Source organism: Lampetra fluviatilis, chromosome 53 (assembly GCF_964198595.1).
Source record: "Lampetra fluviatilis chromosome 53, kcLamFluv1.1, whole genome shotgun sequence".
In the NCBI taxonomy this organism is placed as follows: domain Eukaryota; kingdom Metazoa; phylum Chordata; class Hyperoartia; order Petromyzontiformes; family Petromyzontidae; genus Lampetra; species Lampetra fluviatilis.
Genome location: NC_136327.1, coordinates 7,272,973 through 7,288,315, shown reverse-complemented (window position 1 = coordinate 7,288,315; position 15,343 = coordinate 7,272,973). Strand labels below are relative to the sequence as shown.

At 54.5% G+C, this 15,343-nt stretch overlaps 1 protein-coding gene across 1 annotated transcript in view; it reads right to left on the bottom strand.

Moving 5' to 3' along the window:
• The window catches only part of SCAPER (S-phase cyclin A associated protein in the ER), a 228,961-nt gene that overhangs the window by 165,973 nt on the left and 47,645 nt on the right, over positions 1–15,343 (bottom strand). Inside the window, 2 exon segments of the mRNA XM_078879101.1 lie at positions 3,750–3,822; positions 5,087–5,187. Coding sequence (XP_078735227.1) covers positions 3,750–3,822; positions 5,087–5,187 — 174 coding nt within the window.

The window sequence follows — 15,343 nt, the reverse complement described above, 5'->3', positions numbered from 1 at the left end:
AAACGAGGGGCAGATTTAGTAAAGCCAATCCGCCGCACTGCTGCTTAGCCTGCGAGCTTCTGACGAGACTCGATTCTATTGATAGGCAGGGTACTAAAATGTGATTGTAGAAGCGCCCGGTATGCAGGCGTACGTGGTGGACCTGCTGGAGGTGCGTCCGTTCGTCGTCATGGTGGGCACACACACTGGCCCATTTTGGAGGGACGTCTGAACACTGACGGGCTACCGACACAATTACATCACAAACAGAAACACGGTTGCAGGGCGGCCGACCACAATGCACCGCTGGGTTTGCCGAGTGGTCCAGTTATCGCTCGTCAGTGATGTTAACCGCGTCTGAGAAATACAACTCAGGTTGCTGGTTTAGTAGCGCAGTACGCTAACCGCTTCGCCACCACTCCACCCAGTTTAGAGAGAGCACCAAATCGTTCATCAGTCACGCGTTTGATATTTGCGCCATTCGTATATCAGTACGGCTATCATGAAGGTGGGTGCCGTGTTTTGCAGATAAGCGTCGTCTACGGCAGTTCAGCATGTAATAATTTTTCACACACAAACAAACGCGGCATAGCAATTTCCTCTTGATCAATTTTTTTTTAGATCTTTACACTGTTTGCAAACCCAAGGATTAAAAGAAAAATTATAATAATTTTGTCCACGCTTTCCTAAATATATATTTTTCCCTTTCCCCCATGCTATGCATTTTGTAGACGGCAAAATATTAATTGGCAAGCCATGTTACTCAAACAGAGCTTCAATCAGAACCACTTAATAAAGCTAAATTGTGGCTGTTAGCCCGCCTGCTATAATGGCTCGCGACAAAATAGGCACATTAGCAACCGCTTGCAGGTCAACAAGCAAGCCCTTGGCTCACCACGTGCACACGATGAATAGAGTTGGCGAGTGGACGGGTGGGCGGGTGGGCGGGCGGGCGGGCGGGCGGGCGGGCGTGCACGCGGGCGGGTGTGCGCGGGTGGGCCGGCCAGAGGAGCGTTAACCTCTTCATGGATCACTCTCAATCTCCAGGCTCAAGAAAGCCCCAACGAGGGGAAATCAAGCCGAACGGGGCGGCGATATTTTTAAGAAGTGCGGCCGAAATATCTCCCGAGTGGTGGACCCTGTACGTGAGAGGGACCACGCGGCCGGCGGCTGGAGAGCGAGAGAGAGAGAGAGCACGGATGAAGGAAGACGGCGACTTATCGAACGCTCGCCGTGTTTCCAATTTGTCGCATTGACCCTTGTTTGCGTCGTGCGCCTCAGCGTTTTTTAGAATCTCTTGTTCGCCGCCCTGAAAGCTTGCTGGCCTGAAGTCCGCTGGCCGAGCCGTTTAATCCTGAGATTTACGTTACTGCGCTCTCGAACAATTTGTGCGGTTACCGCGATTTCTGTTACGATCAACTCTGCGCTTCATTTGTTGCATTCTTGAATCTTTTGCACAAAACGACGCGTTGTCTGCTTCGCGGCGAACGTCAAAGACCCCGTGACGTCATTCGCAAGGGTAGACCGCTGCGTGCTGGCTTCATGGTCCAAATGTGTCAAATTTAAATGGCTTCAGCGCAAGTTACTCAAATGAAAACGTACGGAGTGACCATCGCCCCCCTACTACGAATGCTTGGCAGGCATGAAAAATACAAGTAGATTTTACCCTTTCTGGCAATAAAACAGGAGGTGTGAAGATGTTCAAACACCAAACAGATAACTTTTGCAAGGAATATTAATTTTATTTTTCTACCTACGTGACTTTACCGAAAAAACCTAAGAGTAAGGAATCAACTCTGCATTACCCACACGTACTTGTGGTGAACATGCAAAAACAACATGGCTCTGGTAATATATGCATTGTCCTTGAGACTGATTGGCCTACACACCAGAGACAGCCTTCTTGAAGGCCCAGTCTCACCACCGTCAGACCAGGCTCACAGTACAAAGCCAATGCTTCGCAGGTGCGTACTGGTAAAAATTGTCACCAGACTCGGTGAGGCTTTCCTGGATAAACGAGCATAATAAAACAAATATTTAAACTAGAAACTTAACTTAATTTGTTCCACTAAGACGATATTTACTTTTCACGACGGCTATTATTTTGACACAGGCCTACCTTGTACGAGGCGTCTGGTGTCAGTGTTGCTCTTTACTGGCCTTACATAAAGGAAGTACATTGCATTGTGGATAGTTTGAATTACGTTACAAATTTCCACGTTTTTATCATCTCCACCATGGTCATCCTCCACCCGTCCATCCACCAGTTTAATCCATTTGTTGCCATCCCTTCCAGCAAATTATCCTGCCCGCCCATGCCGACGAGCTGTCCTTCCCAATGAATGTAACGTGTCCAACATGAGTTTGCTATTTCGTCATCAGTCTGTGAACCCTTTTTTCCCCGTCTCTAGGTGTAATTCGAAGCACGCATCTTCTCCAAGCAACTCTGCGCACTTTTCGTCTCTCGTTATGCGGAATAAAATTTGCGAATCGGCAAATAAATTAGCACGCGAAACACAGCCGCGTGCGCACAAGGTCTGAAGTATACTCGTGGCGTGTGCAAGATAAGGCTAACGGAAAACCCAACGCCAATGGAATAGATGGCGATGGATGGAATGGCAAGTACAGGACGCAAGGCTTGTAAAGGAATGAGAGGGAGATGGAATGACTGCGTCCATCAGGGCACGAGCAGCTGAGAGATGGGTGACGATCGCACAGCACCTTGCACAACACTGCCAAAGGTACCGCTCATCACATCGACAAACAGAGAACAGATGATGGCAATGATGCTGATGATGACTATGATGATGCTGCTGCTGCTGATGCACACCGATAAGGCTTATTTCACCAACAGATAGCGAACGCCTGACGGTTGAAGATGCTGGCGATGATAACGCCGACCGTTTCTTTACAACGTGACAAAGGAAAACGGAGAATGTCGGTCTACTCGCTGGACGGAGCATCTGACCGGCGCGGGTGGACTTCCAGACGGGCACACAAAGGGGACAAACGCTGCGCGCTCTTCAAGCCACAAGACGGGCGGACAAGCAGAGAAAATAAACAATGCACGTAGGCGAACGGAGGAACCGACCGCGGCTGAACAACAGAATGAATGAACGAAGGAAAAACACAAATAAATAAAAAGCCTGCCCAACCCCCTCCAGCACCGCCTCCCCTCCTCCATCTCCCTCTCACCCCCCCCCCCCTTTCCCCACCGGCCGCCATCCACTCCATTCATCCGCGCGACAATTAGGTAAGTGCGCGAGGTGCGGGAGGACCATTATGAGCGGTGCGGGTGCGAGCGCTCTCATTACGAGCGGGAGAGAGTGGTGCGGCAGTGGTGGTTTTAAGGGGGGTGTTGGTGAGGCGGGAGGGAGGGAGCGAGGGAGGAGGGAGGGAGCATTATGCCGATGCGCGGAGCCCGGTATTCACGGCGCCACAATGATCGCGACCGGCAGAGGCCACAGCTCCGATACACAATTTGGCGGCGTTGCACACGCACACAAGCACACGCGCGCGCACACACGCGCACACACGCGCACACACGTGCACACACGCGCACACGCGAGTGTACGCGAGTGCTCCTAACCCGAGTGCGACTCCTGCTCACCGCCAACTTAAGTGACCAATTTTTCAATGGATTCTGGGCACCCCCCTCCTAGGTCACCTCGTCCTTAAATCAGTGCCTGGTGCAGTATGTAAACATCAGCACTGAGGAGACAAAGGCGCACAAGGTCCGGCCACGCCACTCCCCCGTGTGCCGTGCTTGCCTTCGGAGGTGCTCGCTGCCAGCGCTGGCCCCGGCAACCTGTTAAGAAGCCATAGACGGGGGCATCGTTGTGGCTGCGTGGGTCCGTGGGGAAGAGTGTTTAAGTGCACACATTAGTGGCCGTGCTTCTGTTGGGGATTAAGTAATTTTACATTTTCGTGTTTTTTTTTTCCCACCTCTCTCGCTGGAAATTACCGATGATGATGATGATGATAATAATCACGGGCAGAAGCTTTTATAGGTAACAAAAATAAAATCCACTCCCGGAGCTGCCACGGAAAATAAACAAAATGCATCAACCTCCGTAACTCCATCCTCCCCCCCCCCCAACCCTCGACGCAAGCCAACATTCGCATTAGCGGCTTGCAGGGCGCTGCGACACCAATCCAACACCACGACAATTAGTTTACTCAGCGAAGCATCGCGAGTCACCACATGGGCGTCACATCTTTGCTCAGCTATGAAAGCTTTTCCGGGTCTCGAGGCTCGCTTTGAAGGAGGATCTCCCGCTTGGTGCTGGTTGGGCTAATTCCTTCAGCGGAGCCTTGGCACGCGCGTGGATGGGTGGGCCGATGATGCTGGATGCAATTACCAGCGAAACGTCGTACTCAAATTGTAAATGTTGTGGTTTCGCGCTTCAACACACCGGTGGGCTAAAGCAGTGAACTAATTTGTCTTTTGTCAACGTGACACTTTTTTACTGATTGGCCGTGTCGGGTGGTGGAGGGTTACGACACATTTATAAATAACGCGATCTAAACCCAAAAACGTTGCTTATGAATAATATTGGTCGCGAAAGCCTACACGTGTTAAACCAACGCGGAGAAGTTCTCCGCAATCCTGGAGAAGTGTCAAGATGCCAAAGTCAACGATCCTCCCCTGACAGCGATGGGTGCTGGTCGTGTTGCTGTTCGGGATTAACTCTCGGTTGGAAAGTGCAACCCACCGCTGCGCATAAAACTAAAACAAATATCCCCCATATAGCTTCAACAGACTGTTGGGGCAAGTGCTGTTAGCGGGCACCAATAAAGGCCGGCACAGCACACGAGGGGGTGGGTGGCCAACACCACGCCCGGTCACCTTTGTATCCCCAGTGGCGATGATTACACATCGCACCAGGTACTCATTTGAGGCTGAGTCGACCATAGGGGAGGTCCAGGACTGGTTCAAATAATCGTCACTGGTGATGGCCGTGAATCGAACCCGGGTCGCCAGGTAAGTAGCGCAGCACGCTAACCGCTACGCACACACACACGACACACGCACGCGCACAACAACATTATCAACCGCCGTTTACACATGTGGCGGTGACGGCACGCGCGGCCCCCCCGTGCACACCTGTCCAGGACGTCCGTCTTCTCCAGCTTCTCTTGCAGGTGCAGCCAGTCGATGAGGGACTTGAAGTCTCGCACGTAGTTGTCCAGCATCATGAGTACTTCCTGTACGGGTGTAGAACACAGCAGCAACAACAGCAGCAGCGCGGGCCATTGGTGAGAGGTCAATTTAACCAAGTCCGGTGATATAAGTGGGCGTAATATTCTTGTTAAATATTTGCCCGACAAAAAATACTAAATATGAGGCACACGGCACTGTCTGTGAAAAACAATTAAATTGTCTCAGGTGACGTCGATCGAGCAGGGTCGAACGACAGCTGCACCACGAAAGGCCCTCGATGCCAAAATACTCGACGCGGCCTTCCTGTCCAACGACTTCTTTGACAATTTCAAGCGACGAATTACAGAGAGGGCGATAAAGAGAACAGAAGAACACGTGGACTAGAGAAACGTGCGCCCACCCCGACTCGCAGGAAGAACTACGCAGGCTTTGGCGGGATGCGTCGTGGCCAGAAAGGGAGGAACGTCCGTGCGGTCGAGTCTGACGGCGGAGCGGCAGCCAGAGAAGGGAACGTTTCCGAGAGGACGTCCACCGCAGGAGACGGAGCGGGAAGATCAACTCGTGCACAGAGACCAGACGGGACTTTTGCTGCGCGAGACCCCGCGAGGTCACAGAGGTCACAGAGGTCACAGAGGTCACCGTGCCAGCTCGGTGCCGACCCTTGAGCCACTCCCGCGATTCCCACCGCTTCCCACTCACCGCCACGACCAGCCGTGAGACGCCGCCGCATTTTGTTCATTCGGACAAACGCACTCGTGACGGCACTTGTGAATGGGGCGGACGATGAACATAGATACAGTCCCACAAGTGAGGAGAGCAATTTTTTCCTACTTCCAATTGGAAACCCGACCGTGTCAATCGATAGTCCCCTTGCCAGGCACGTTCAACCGCTCGGGGATTCCGAGCGGCGTTGGGGCCGCGCGGAGGAACACGCGACCTGGTGCTTGTAACGTGCTCATGTAGAGAGCCCTTTGGTCGATCCACTGCTGGATGAGAACCTCCCCCACGCAGTGCGGGGCGCGGGCACCGCCTGACCATGCTTCACCGCGCACGCTGGTCGGTGCGGGATGGTGGAGGTGGATCGCGTAGACGTTGGGAGCGTAGTACAGTACAATAATGGATTTTTGTTGCGCTGCCCTCTATGCACGGTAAACAGCGATCTTCTCTATTGATGGTCCAGAGATACATATTGTTGGTTCTTTCGGTAAAGTCACGTAGAAGGGAAATAATAAAATGATAAAAATATCAAACAATACAATTCTCACGACGTCTCGACTGCAACACAAGCAATCATCATCAGGTGTGAAATCCACAGCAAAAAAAACCTTTAAATCAAAATTTAGGTCCAGAGAAAATTCCACATTCTTATAAATGGCCCAGAATGCGCCCGGTCTGCACCCCACTTGGTCACACCCCAAAGGCAAAGTGGGTTTGAGCCTGGACAACGCTTGGACAGGTGACCACCTTGATATCCGTCCACGTAAAACATGAACACGTGTCTCGCACGGTCCGTCAGCCGGCACACCCTTCTGGGAGTGCATCGTTTCAGCAGCATTCACTCAAGAGACGCAAACTCTGGATGGACTTGAGTCGATGCCGTTGAACTGCCGACCTCACAGGAAACGACCCCCTCTCTACCGTCCGTGGTAGGTTACCACAGGGCCGTGGTGGGCAGCAGAGGGCAACGTAGCAGCATCCACTGCTGCCCTTCACTGTGCTCCAACGCCTCTGTTCCCCCTCCTTCACCCAACACACGACATCACTTGCCGTTGTAAAAACTGCACGAACGCGCGAAACGAGCGCGCGTATGTTGCGATCCGTACAAAGGTAAGTAACGTCAAGGCCACGCGCGTGACGAGGGAAGAGGCCTTGCCGATGAAAATCGATGCAAAAGGGCCGTGGGTTTATTTTTGCAGACACCTGCAATGCGCAGCGTCGAAGCCGAGTTATTGATGGAGGGGGGGGGGAAAGGCAGGGGGGGGGAAAGGCGGGGGGGGGGGAGTAGATCCTAGCAGACGGGGCAAAGTGTTGGCGAGGGGAGGCCCGGGGTGGTCGGAATGGGGTGGCACAACCCCCTTGGAGCCTGCGGCCTTGGCCGGATCTCGCCCATTGAATGACAGCGCGAGAGGGGGCCGTGCAAGCCCGGCTCAGCTTTCGGGCAAACGGGGGAAGCAGCCTAAGATCGCTTGGTCACGCCACTGCCGTCAGAAGCGTCTCCGCAACAGAGAGCTCTCGCGAGCCCCTCTGGAAGGTATTTTGGCCGACTCTTGCAACACTTCCAAGAGGTGGCAGTACCCCAGAATTTGCTCCGACGCAAGCAACCTGCCGACCGACTTAACTGCGGTGCGCCCATTCACACTGCATCGATGGACAGAGGCGAGGGGATTTGAGAAACTTGACATTGCCGTGTCGGGAGATGGAATCCAACTGTGAGTACGTAAGTATGTTGAACTTCTTTCGCACCATACGTAGCCAACCATGCTAATCGGAGGTGCGTGGGAAGGACAACAAACTAAACAAAAAAAATATAAAGAACTGCCGACGATCTGGATTGCAAGTTCAGTGCCTCAACCGTTGCAGGGTGGCAGCATCCCTCTGCGTACAAACAGCACCGTAGCTCAGCACCACCGCTCGCCTGCAAGATCCAGCGATGCGAAGGTCAGGGTTGGTGGATGACACAAACGTTGTGAAACTCCCTTCCTGTGGGCATCGGAGATGGTGGCATATCCTGGCTGGCCGAGAGAAGGCGGTACAGCAAGTGGGCTAATCTCCATTTGGTTTTCATCCACACAGTGATAGAATGAAGACACGCATGGGTTTTCTCCAAGTGCCCCGGTTATCCTCCCTCGCGTATACACAGCTCCTACATTGGCTAAAAGGACCTTCAAATTAAAACCAATTTCAGTAGGACCCTCCTGAAAACGATGCCTTGGAGTCTTTGTGCGGCGTTCCTCCCCGTTTAAGGCCCAGCCTCCACCCGCGGTCCCTCCGCAGCGTCACTCCTGCCCTCGGGTCCCCCTCGCCTGCCCGGCGCTCACTTCAACCTCTCCCCCCGCCGCCACCGCCGCGGCGCCGGCAACGCCACCGCCGCCTGCTTTCCCGCGGGGAGACCACGGCAACCCACACCAACCTGCGCCGCTGCCAGCCGCAAAAACCACATCCCTATCGGGTGCGTTCTTGAAATATCTCCATTCGCCCGTTTATTTTTTTTGTTCGACCACCTTTTCTCGCGACCGGCGGCGGATGAGCAAACCAGAAGGGGAACCAAGGTGGCCCCCCGGTATCGGAGTTCAATAGACGAACCCCCCTGCCCCCCCCCACGCCAAACATCTGTTCCAACAAACTACGTCAATCTAGCCTACGTGGTGTCATCCTCATTATGGAGGGGACGATGCCCCTGAGTCTTTCCATCTTTCACGATCTTCAGCGTCTCTCTCACGGAAGAGTCCCGTACCACTCTCACATTGTATCCCACCAACGATCCGTTTCCTTCCTCCTCCCTTCCCATCAACTAATATTTTGAAAATATTGAATCCCTGAACCAAATATTGATTTCCCTGGGGGTATAAATATTTGCTAAAAATATCGTCCCCGGAGGAACAAATGTTCAGGGAAACCAACATTCCTTTACACAGCAACGGAGAATGAACCCGGCAAGGGCTTGGCGAGACTACACAGAAACTGCGTGTGTGCGTCGCAGGTGGTATAGCTGCCGTAACAATGCATCGATCCACCGATTAACGTACGTTAATTAAGCTCATGCTAGATCCATAGAATCGCAATAATATATTTTAATCGATGAAGCTATTATTCTTTGTTTTTGTTGTGCATGTTTAGCCAGGAAAGCCTCGCCGAGGTCTTTATCAGGAGGGTCCTGTCCAAGTTGTCACAATAGGGAGCGATTATTGCCGCGTACATTCCAATTAAATAATTTGTGGGCCATTTATTTTTAGTTGCCAAAGATGGACAATGACACCGCCACACAACGGCCCACTCTTGCTCAAAGACGTCACAGAATCTTTACCGTTCACTGTGAAGCAGAAGGAACGTAGCATGTTTCACGGTGAATAAACGCGGCTGCATTGACCGGGGCGTTCGCGCACTGATTGGCGTCGCCGCCGCCAATCAGTGCGCCGTCACAGCCGACGCTTTTGCTCAAGGCGTCTCGCGGGACAGGCGGGCGCAGAGCGAGTAAAATTCGGCGTCCCACGTTTAGAACCCGTGAGACCACCCCGACTCGGCATCGCGAGGGTTAAATAAAAAAAAGCTTCCGCACGCCACGCCGAAGCGAATGGAAGAGGCAGACGAGAAGTGAGGCGGCGCTCGTGAAGGAGGAAGAATAACAAAGAATGAAAGGGGGCAACAACAACAAAAAAGGGAACAAAATATATAATGTACGTTATTGTGAAGAAATAAATAAACAATAACAAAACATGAAAAGCCTTCTCTGGACGCTTGATGCTTCTGTGTGTGCACGCATGAGTGTGTGCGTGCGCGCATGTTTGTGTGCGTGCGCGCGCGAGCGTAAAAATGTGCGTGTGTGTGTGTGTGTGCGAGTGAACGAGTACCGGGTGGAACAGTTGCAAAGTGGTGAGCGCACTCTGTCAAAAACCCGGCGACCCGAGTTCGCTTCCTGGTCACGGCTTACATCAGCAGCAAACGCACGAACCGGTCCTGCACCCTCCCCCCCACCCCCCCGGCTGACTTAGCCTCAAAATGAGTACCTAGGAGCCGCGTGCGATACATCAACAGTGAGAAGACAAAGGTGGCCGGGCGTGGTGCTGGTCCCTCGTGCACCGTGCCGGCCTTCACAGGCGCTCACAAACAGCACCGGCCCCAGCATCTTGTGTCGGATGCAAGGAGGCATTTTTGCCTTTGTCAATGCATGTGTGTACATACACACGCGCACGTGTGTAAGTGTGCGTCTATGTCTTTGTCTATGTGTGCGGGTGTGTGTTTACGTGCGTGTGGGGAGCGGTGGTGTAGCGGTTAGCGCGCTGCCCTACGGACCTTGCGACGCGGGTTCGATTCCCGCTCACGGCCAACACCAGCAACGATTATCTGAACCGGTCCTGGGCCTCCCCGAGGTTGACTCAGCCTCAAATTATTACCTGGTGCGGTGTGTAAACATCGCCACTGGGGAGACAGGTGGTCAGGCGTGTTGCTGACCACCCACCCCCTCGTGTACCGTTCCGGCCTTCATAGGTGCTCGCTAACAGCACTTGCCCCTACAGTCTGTTACAGGCTATATGGGGGATCTTTGTCTTCTGAAATGAGTACCTGGTGTGTAAAATCATCGCCACAAGGGTGACAAAAGGCAGCCGTGCGTGGTGCTGGCCACCCACCCCCGCCCCGAACGCTGTGCCCGTACAGCTTGTTAGAGGCTATACGGGTGATCTTTGTCTTTCTGTGTGTGCGCGTGCGTGCGCGCGCGTGCTGTCCAGGTCGATAAGATGGCCTCTGGTATTGATCGCGGACTGGCCCGCGCCACCGCGGCGGCATGCGGTGCAGCCTGCACGGCGCCGTCTGCAAACCGCCGTCACTCTACACCGCCAGGCGGCCGGGCAAGCGGGAGGAGGGTGGGGGGGCGGTGGGGGTGGGGGGCCCCCAGAGTGTTGGGGGGTCATGCAAGAGGACAGGCAGTGGCACAAATGCATTGATGTCATTATGCACTCTCATTATCGTTGTGTATTGTTATCAGGCTAACGTCACGTGATATTTAAGGAGGATTTCTCCACGACACTGGCTGTCGCCTGATGATGCTGGTTGCAACTAGCGGCGAAACGTCGTGCTCGAATTGTAAATGCTGTGGGTTTGCTCTCCAACATGCCGGTTAGTGCTGAACTATTCACGAATTGGCACGTTCTGTTCACGTGACAAACCTTACTAATTGGCTGTGTCGAGTGGTGGCGGGTTGAACGACACGTTCGTAGTTACGCAATCTAACCCGAATATATGGATAATATTGGTCGCGAAAGCCTACGTGTTCAACTAACATGACGTCATGGTTTCGCGCCCCGAACTTGCATCCTAGAGGTCGCCGGTTCGATTCTCTCTCCCAGCGCAGAGCTTGAGCCGACAGTGCGAGTCTCTTAAAAAGCCTCTGTGCACCCAGCAGGATAAACGTATCCACCCGCAGTAAATCCGCTGACAGGTTGCGAGCGGTGGGGTGAGCTGCGTATTACTCCAACCTTGGAGGAGTAGGCCAAATACCGTCTACGGGAAAGGGGGCTCCCCAGAACTCCACCTGAGGGAGCCGGCAGAGGGATGAGTGTGTAAATGCAGGGCTGCACCTTTAACATTTTACACTGCACCTTAGTTGACAGCGGTACTCATTGTGGATTGCACGTAACTTTGCCAAACGCTCTGGGGAGGCTCCCCACTGAGGCCACTTCGTAAGAACATCACGACTATCATCTAAGGCCGCTGGAGAGCAGGAGGAGGAGGAATGGAAAACAATTCAACCCGATTGTTCGGTCGAGTCTTTCGGAATCCACGCTTCCGCTCCGAGCGCGAACCCCGGCGCTCACGGCGGAGCGCCGGGGCCGCGACAGCGCCGCCGCCCGTCCCACCGATCGCCTCCACAATGTCCCACCCAGCGGCTGCACCGTCGACAAACCCGATCCTGCCCCCCCCCCACCCGTCCTCGCCTCCGCCCACTCCATTCAGGCGTCGCTAAAGCGTGCAATTTGTTGTCGGCGGGCGGCGTGGTTAGGCGTGGAACTAATCGGCGCTATTGAGAGCGCCGGGGCGCCGTGGGTAACCCGACGCAGGGGCCGGGCCGAGAGCCGCCGAGAGCGTGCACACGCGCGCGGTGGAGCACCGCGGCGTGCTTGTGTCGAGCCGTGCGGCACACCGTGGGTGGTGTGGCACACCGTGGGTGGTGTGGCACACCGTGGGTGGTGTGGTGGGGTGGTGCGGTGGTGTGGTTCGGCGTGCTTGTGTGGAGCGGTGCAGGACACCGTGGGGTGGTGTGGTGGGGTGGTGCGGTGGTGTGGTACGGCGTGCTTGTGTGGGAGCCGTGCGGCACACCGTGGGGTGGTGTTTAGGGGTAGTGCGGTGGAGTGGCGTGGTGTGATATGGTTGTGTGGTGTGGCGTGGCTGCGTGGGGTGGTGTGTGGTAGTGTGGGGTGGTTGTGTGGAGTGGGTCGGCGTGGGGGGTGATGTGGCGTGATGTGGTCATGTGGTATGGGGTGGTGTGATGAGGTTGTGCGGTGTGGTGTGATGAGGTTGTGTGGTACGGTGGTATAGCGTGGTGTGAGTGTGTGGTATGGGCTGGTGTGAAGCAGTGTGGCAATGCCGTGTTACACGCTCTGGCATGGAGCGTTGGGGCATGGAGTGATGTGGTACAGCATCGTATATTGTGGTCCTGTGGTTTGGAATGGGAGGGCCAAAGACAAGTTCAACAACCACTTGTGACGGACTTAGCCGTGGCCGGGAACTAAATTCACGTCGCAGAGTTTGTATCGCAGTGCGCAAACCACTGCGCCTCTGCTCACCATGTGTGTGTTTGTGTGCCTGCGTGAGTGTATTTACGCATGCACCGATGCGTGCACAAACACGCACACGGACACACTTCGTGCGGACACTAAAAGAGAAAAGAGAAGACAGAGAGAGAGAGAGAAAAGCAGTGTCATACGAGTGGAACGTGCCGAGTCGGGTTTGCGATACAAATCTGCAGGAAGCATCGATTGTGTTCCAGGGAGCTATCCAGGTTCTAATTGACCGTGTCAATCTATACCGCTAACGACCCGGAATCTCCGTGTCGCGATTCCAGGGGGCGGCGACAGCAGTGGCCGAAATCACCACAAACACGTCCTACCACAGCCACCGCCGCCGCCACCACCGCCACCACCATCGTTACCATTGCCACCGTCATAATTATCAAAACAACTGTCATCACTGCCATTACCATCAGTATAACTGACGATTGGCACGGATGGCTATATGTGGTGTAAAAGAAGTTCAATTTACACACAACTATCATCGTGATCAACACCATGGTGGCGCTGAGCGAGTGGTGGTGGCGCTAGCATTGGTGGTATTGGTTCTGGTGAGAGTGGTGGTGTTAGGTGCTGGTGTTGGTAGTGTCGGTGGTGGTGGTGCGGAAGACGTGGCGGTGATCGTTAGTGCTCGTGTTGTTAGAGGCAGTGGTCGTGGATCCCCTGACTGGGTAGAGATGGTGCAAATGGTGTTGACTGGGTGGTGGAGGCTGTGGTAATGGCGGTACAGACTGGGCAGTGGTGGTGGTGGTACTGACTCGGTGGTAGTGGGTGGGCGGTTCGTGGCAGTGACAGTTGTTGCTGCCGGTGCTGCAGCTGTAGGCCGTGACGCCGGTGACGGTGGCGGGGAGGCGAGGGCTGGCGTCGTGCACATGTTCGCGACACGGCTCCCAGATGGGCGACCAGATTTGTGCATCATTTATTCACGGCGGGCGCGGCACAGAGAGCCACTGTCGCGCCTTTGATCTGCGATCGCCGTCACCAACCCTGCCACCCTGCCCGTGTCTCCAGCTTCCAACGACAGCACGGCCCCATAAAAACCGCCAGCTACCCACCAGGTCAAGTGCTCACTTCTTCTCTGCAGTCATTCGCTCGTCCGGCGGTCGGTCGTCTCCTTATCACTCTGCTAGTGCTGCCACCGTGGTTACTGTTCTCAGGAACTTCACGCATTGATTCCTCCACCCGTGTTGAGGACTATTGAATTGTTTTGTCTCGTCCACGTAATAGTCAACCACCAAAGTGCAGGTCACAACAACATACTCACTCACCCACCCACTCGCTCACTCGCTCATTCACTTGCTCACTCCCTCACCCACTCGCTCACCCTCTCGCTCACCCACTCGCTCACTCACTCACTCACCCACTCACTCACTCAGAGGCCTACTCGCAGTCCTGAAGGCCTCGAACACACACCGGCCAGCTACCAAGAGCGTCAATGACAGGACAGCAGATAAGAAGTGAAACGTTTGTTTCACCGAGCAAAGTTAGAGGAACTTGGGGGAGAGGAGGGGGTCTGGCACGGTGGGAGGGATTACCGAAGTTGTGGGACAAGGGGAAGAGAAAGTCACTGTCCAGTACCACGGCCATCGAGTGCAAAATGGGCGAGAGAGGGGGGGGTGGGTTTTTTTTTTGTCGATTTCCCCAATTGTCACTCGACTGCACCGCGGTTGCCACGTCACGAGACTAAGAGTCCGTTCGGAACTCTTGCAGTGCAAGCCCGTCGTGTGAGAGAACGGCCCACGAAAGTGGATCACAGCGCTTCGTCCGAGTTCCTTTTCACGTGGCCTCTGGTCCACAGACTCGAAGGAAGTACATTCCCACCCAAAAAAAAAAGGGGCTAACGCTCGTCACGCAACAGTCGCGCCCCAATGTATGTAGTTATTAGGAAGACGGCGATTTTGGCACGGAAGTCCTGGTGGTCACGTAAATCGGATGAATGTGTCAAGTCTTAGAAATAGATTCAGCAACTTTTTTTTTTACCTCCTTTTAAGTGTGTATTTCATTGGGGGCCAAGCAGAGGCCGTGAACCCCGCTCCACTCGTGAAGCCGACACGAGAGCGTTTTAGCCCACAACGTGCCGTCGTTGGCGACGATTGGCGCGAGAGCCAGTGTGTAATCAGGTGCGGCTGGCCGCATTTGAACCCAGGATCCCGGCAGCAGGGGGGGGGGGGGGGGGGGGGCCCTGGCGCTCACAAACAGGGGGGCCCATTATGCGCACCGCAAGCCCTCACCAGGCCACCTGCCCCCGCACCGTCCTTGAAAGGCTACGACAAAAATCACGCCGGCCTCTGCCGGCGCAGCAGAAATGCGGTGAGCCGCTTGACTCGGTTCGCAGATGGCGGAGGGAGGCGGGCGGGCGGGGCGGGCGGGCTTGAGGGAGGGATGGGAAGAGCATTAGGCCGCGCGCTCGCTCTCAAAGCGATCCACCAACCCTAACCCGCGGCGGGCGTCAAAACGAGGGGGCCGACTGCAGGTGGAGCGGCGTCCACTCCAGAGATTAAATGAAACAAATTGGTGGCAAGCTGCTCGCCTCCTCTTACGCCGCCTCTCAGCCACCGCCCTTTCGATTAGACGGACAAACGTGAAGAGGCGGGAAAGAAAAAAAATGCTTGATAATAATAATTAAATAAGGACGTGCGAGTGCGATGCCATTGGTGCCTCTTGACCGGAAAAGCAATTACGGGGCGGCTGAAACAGC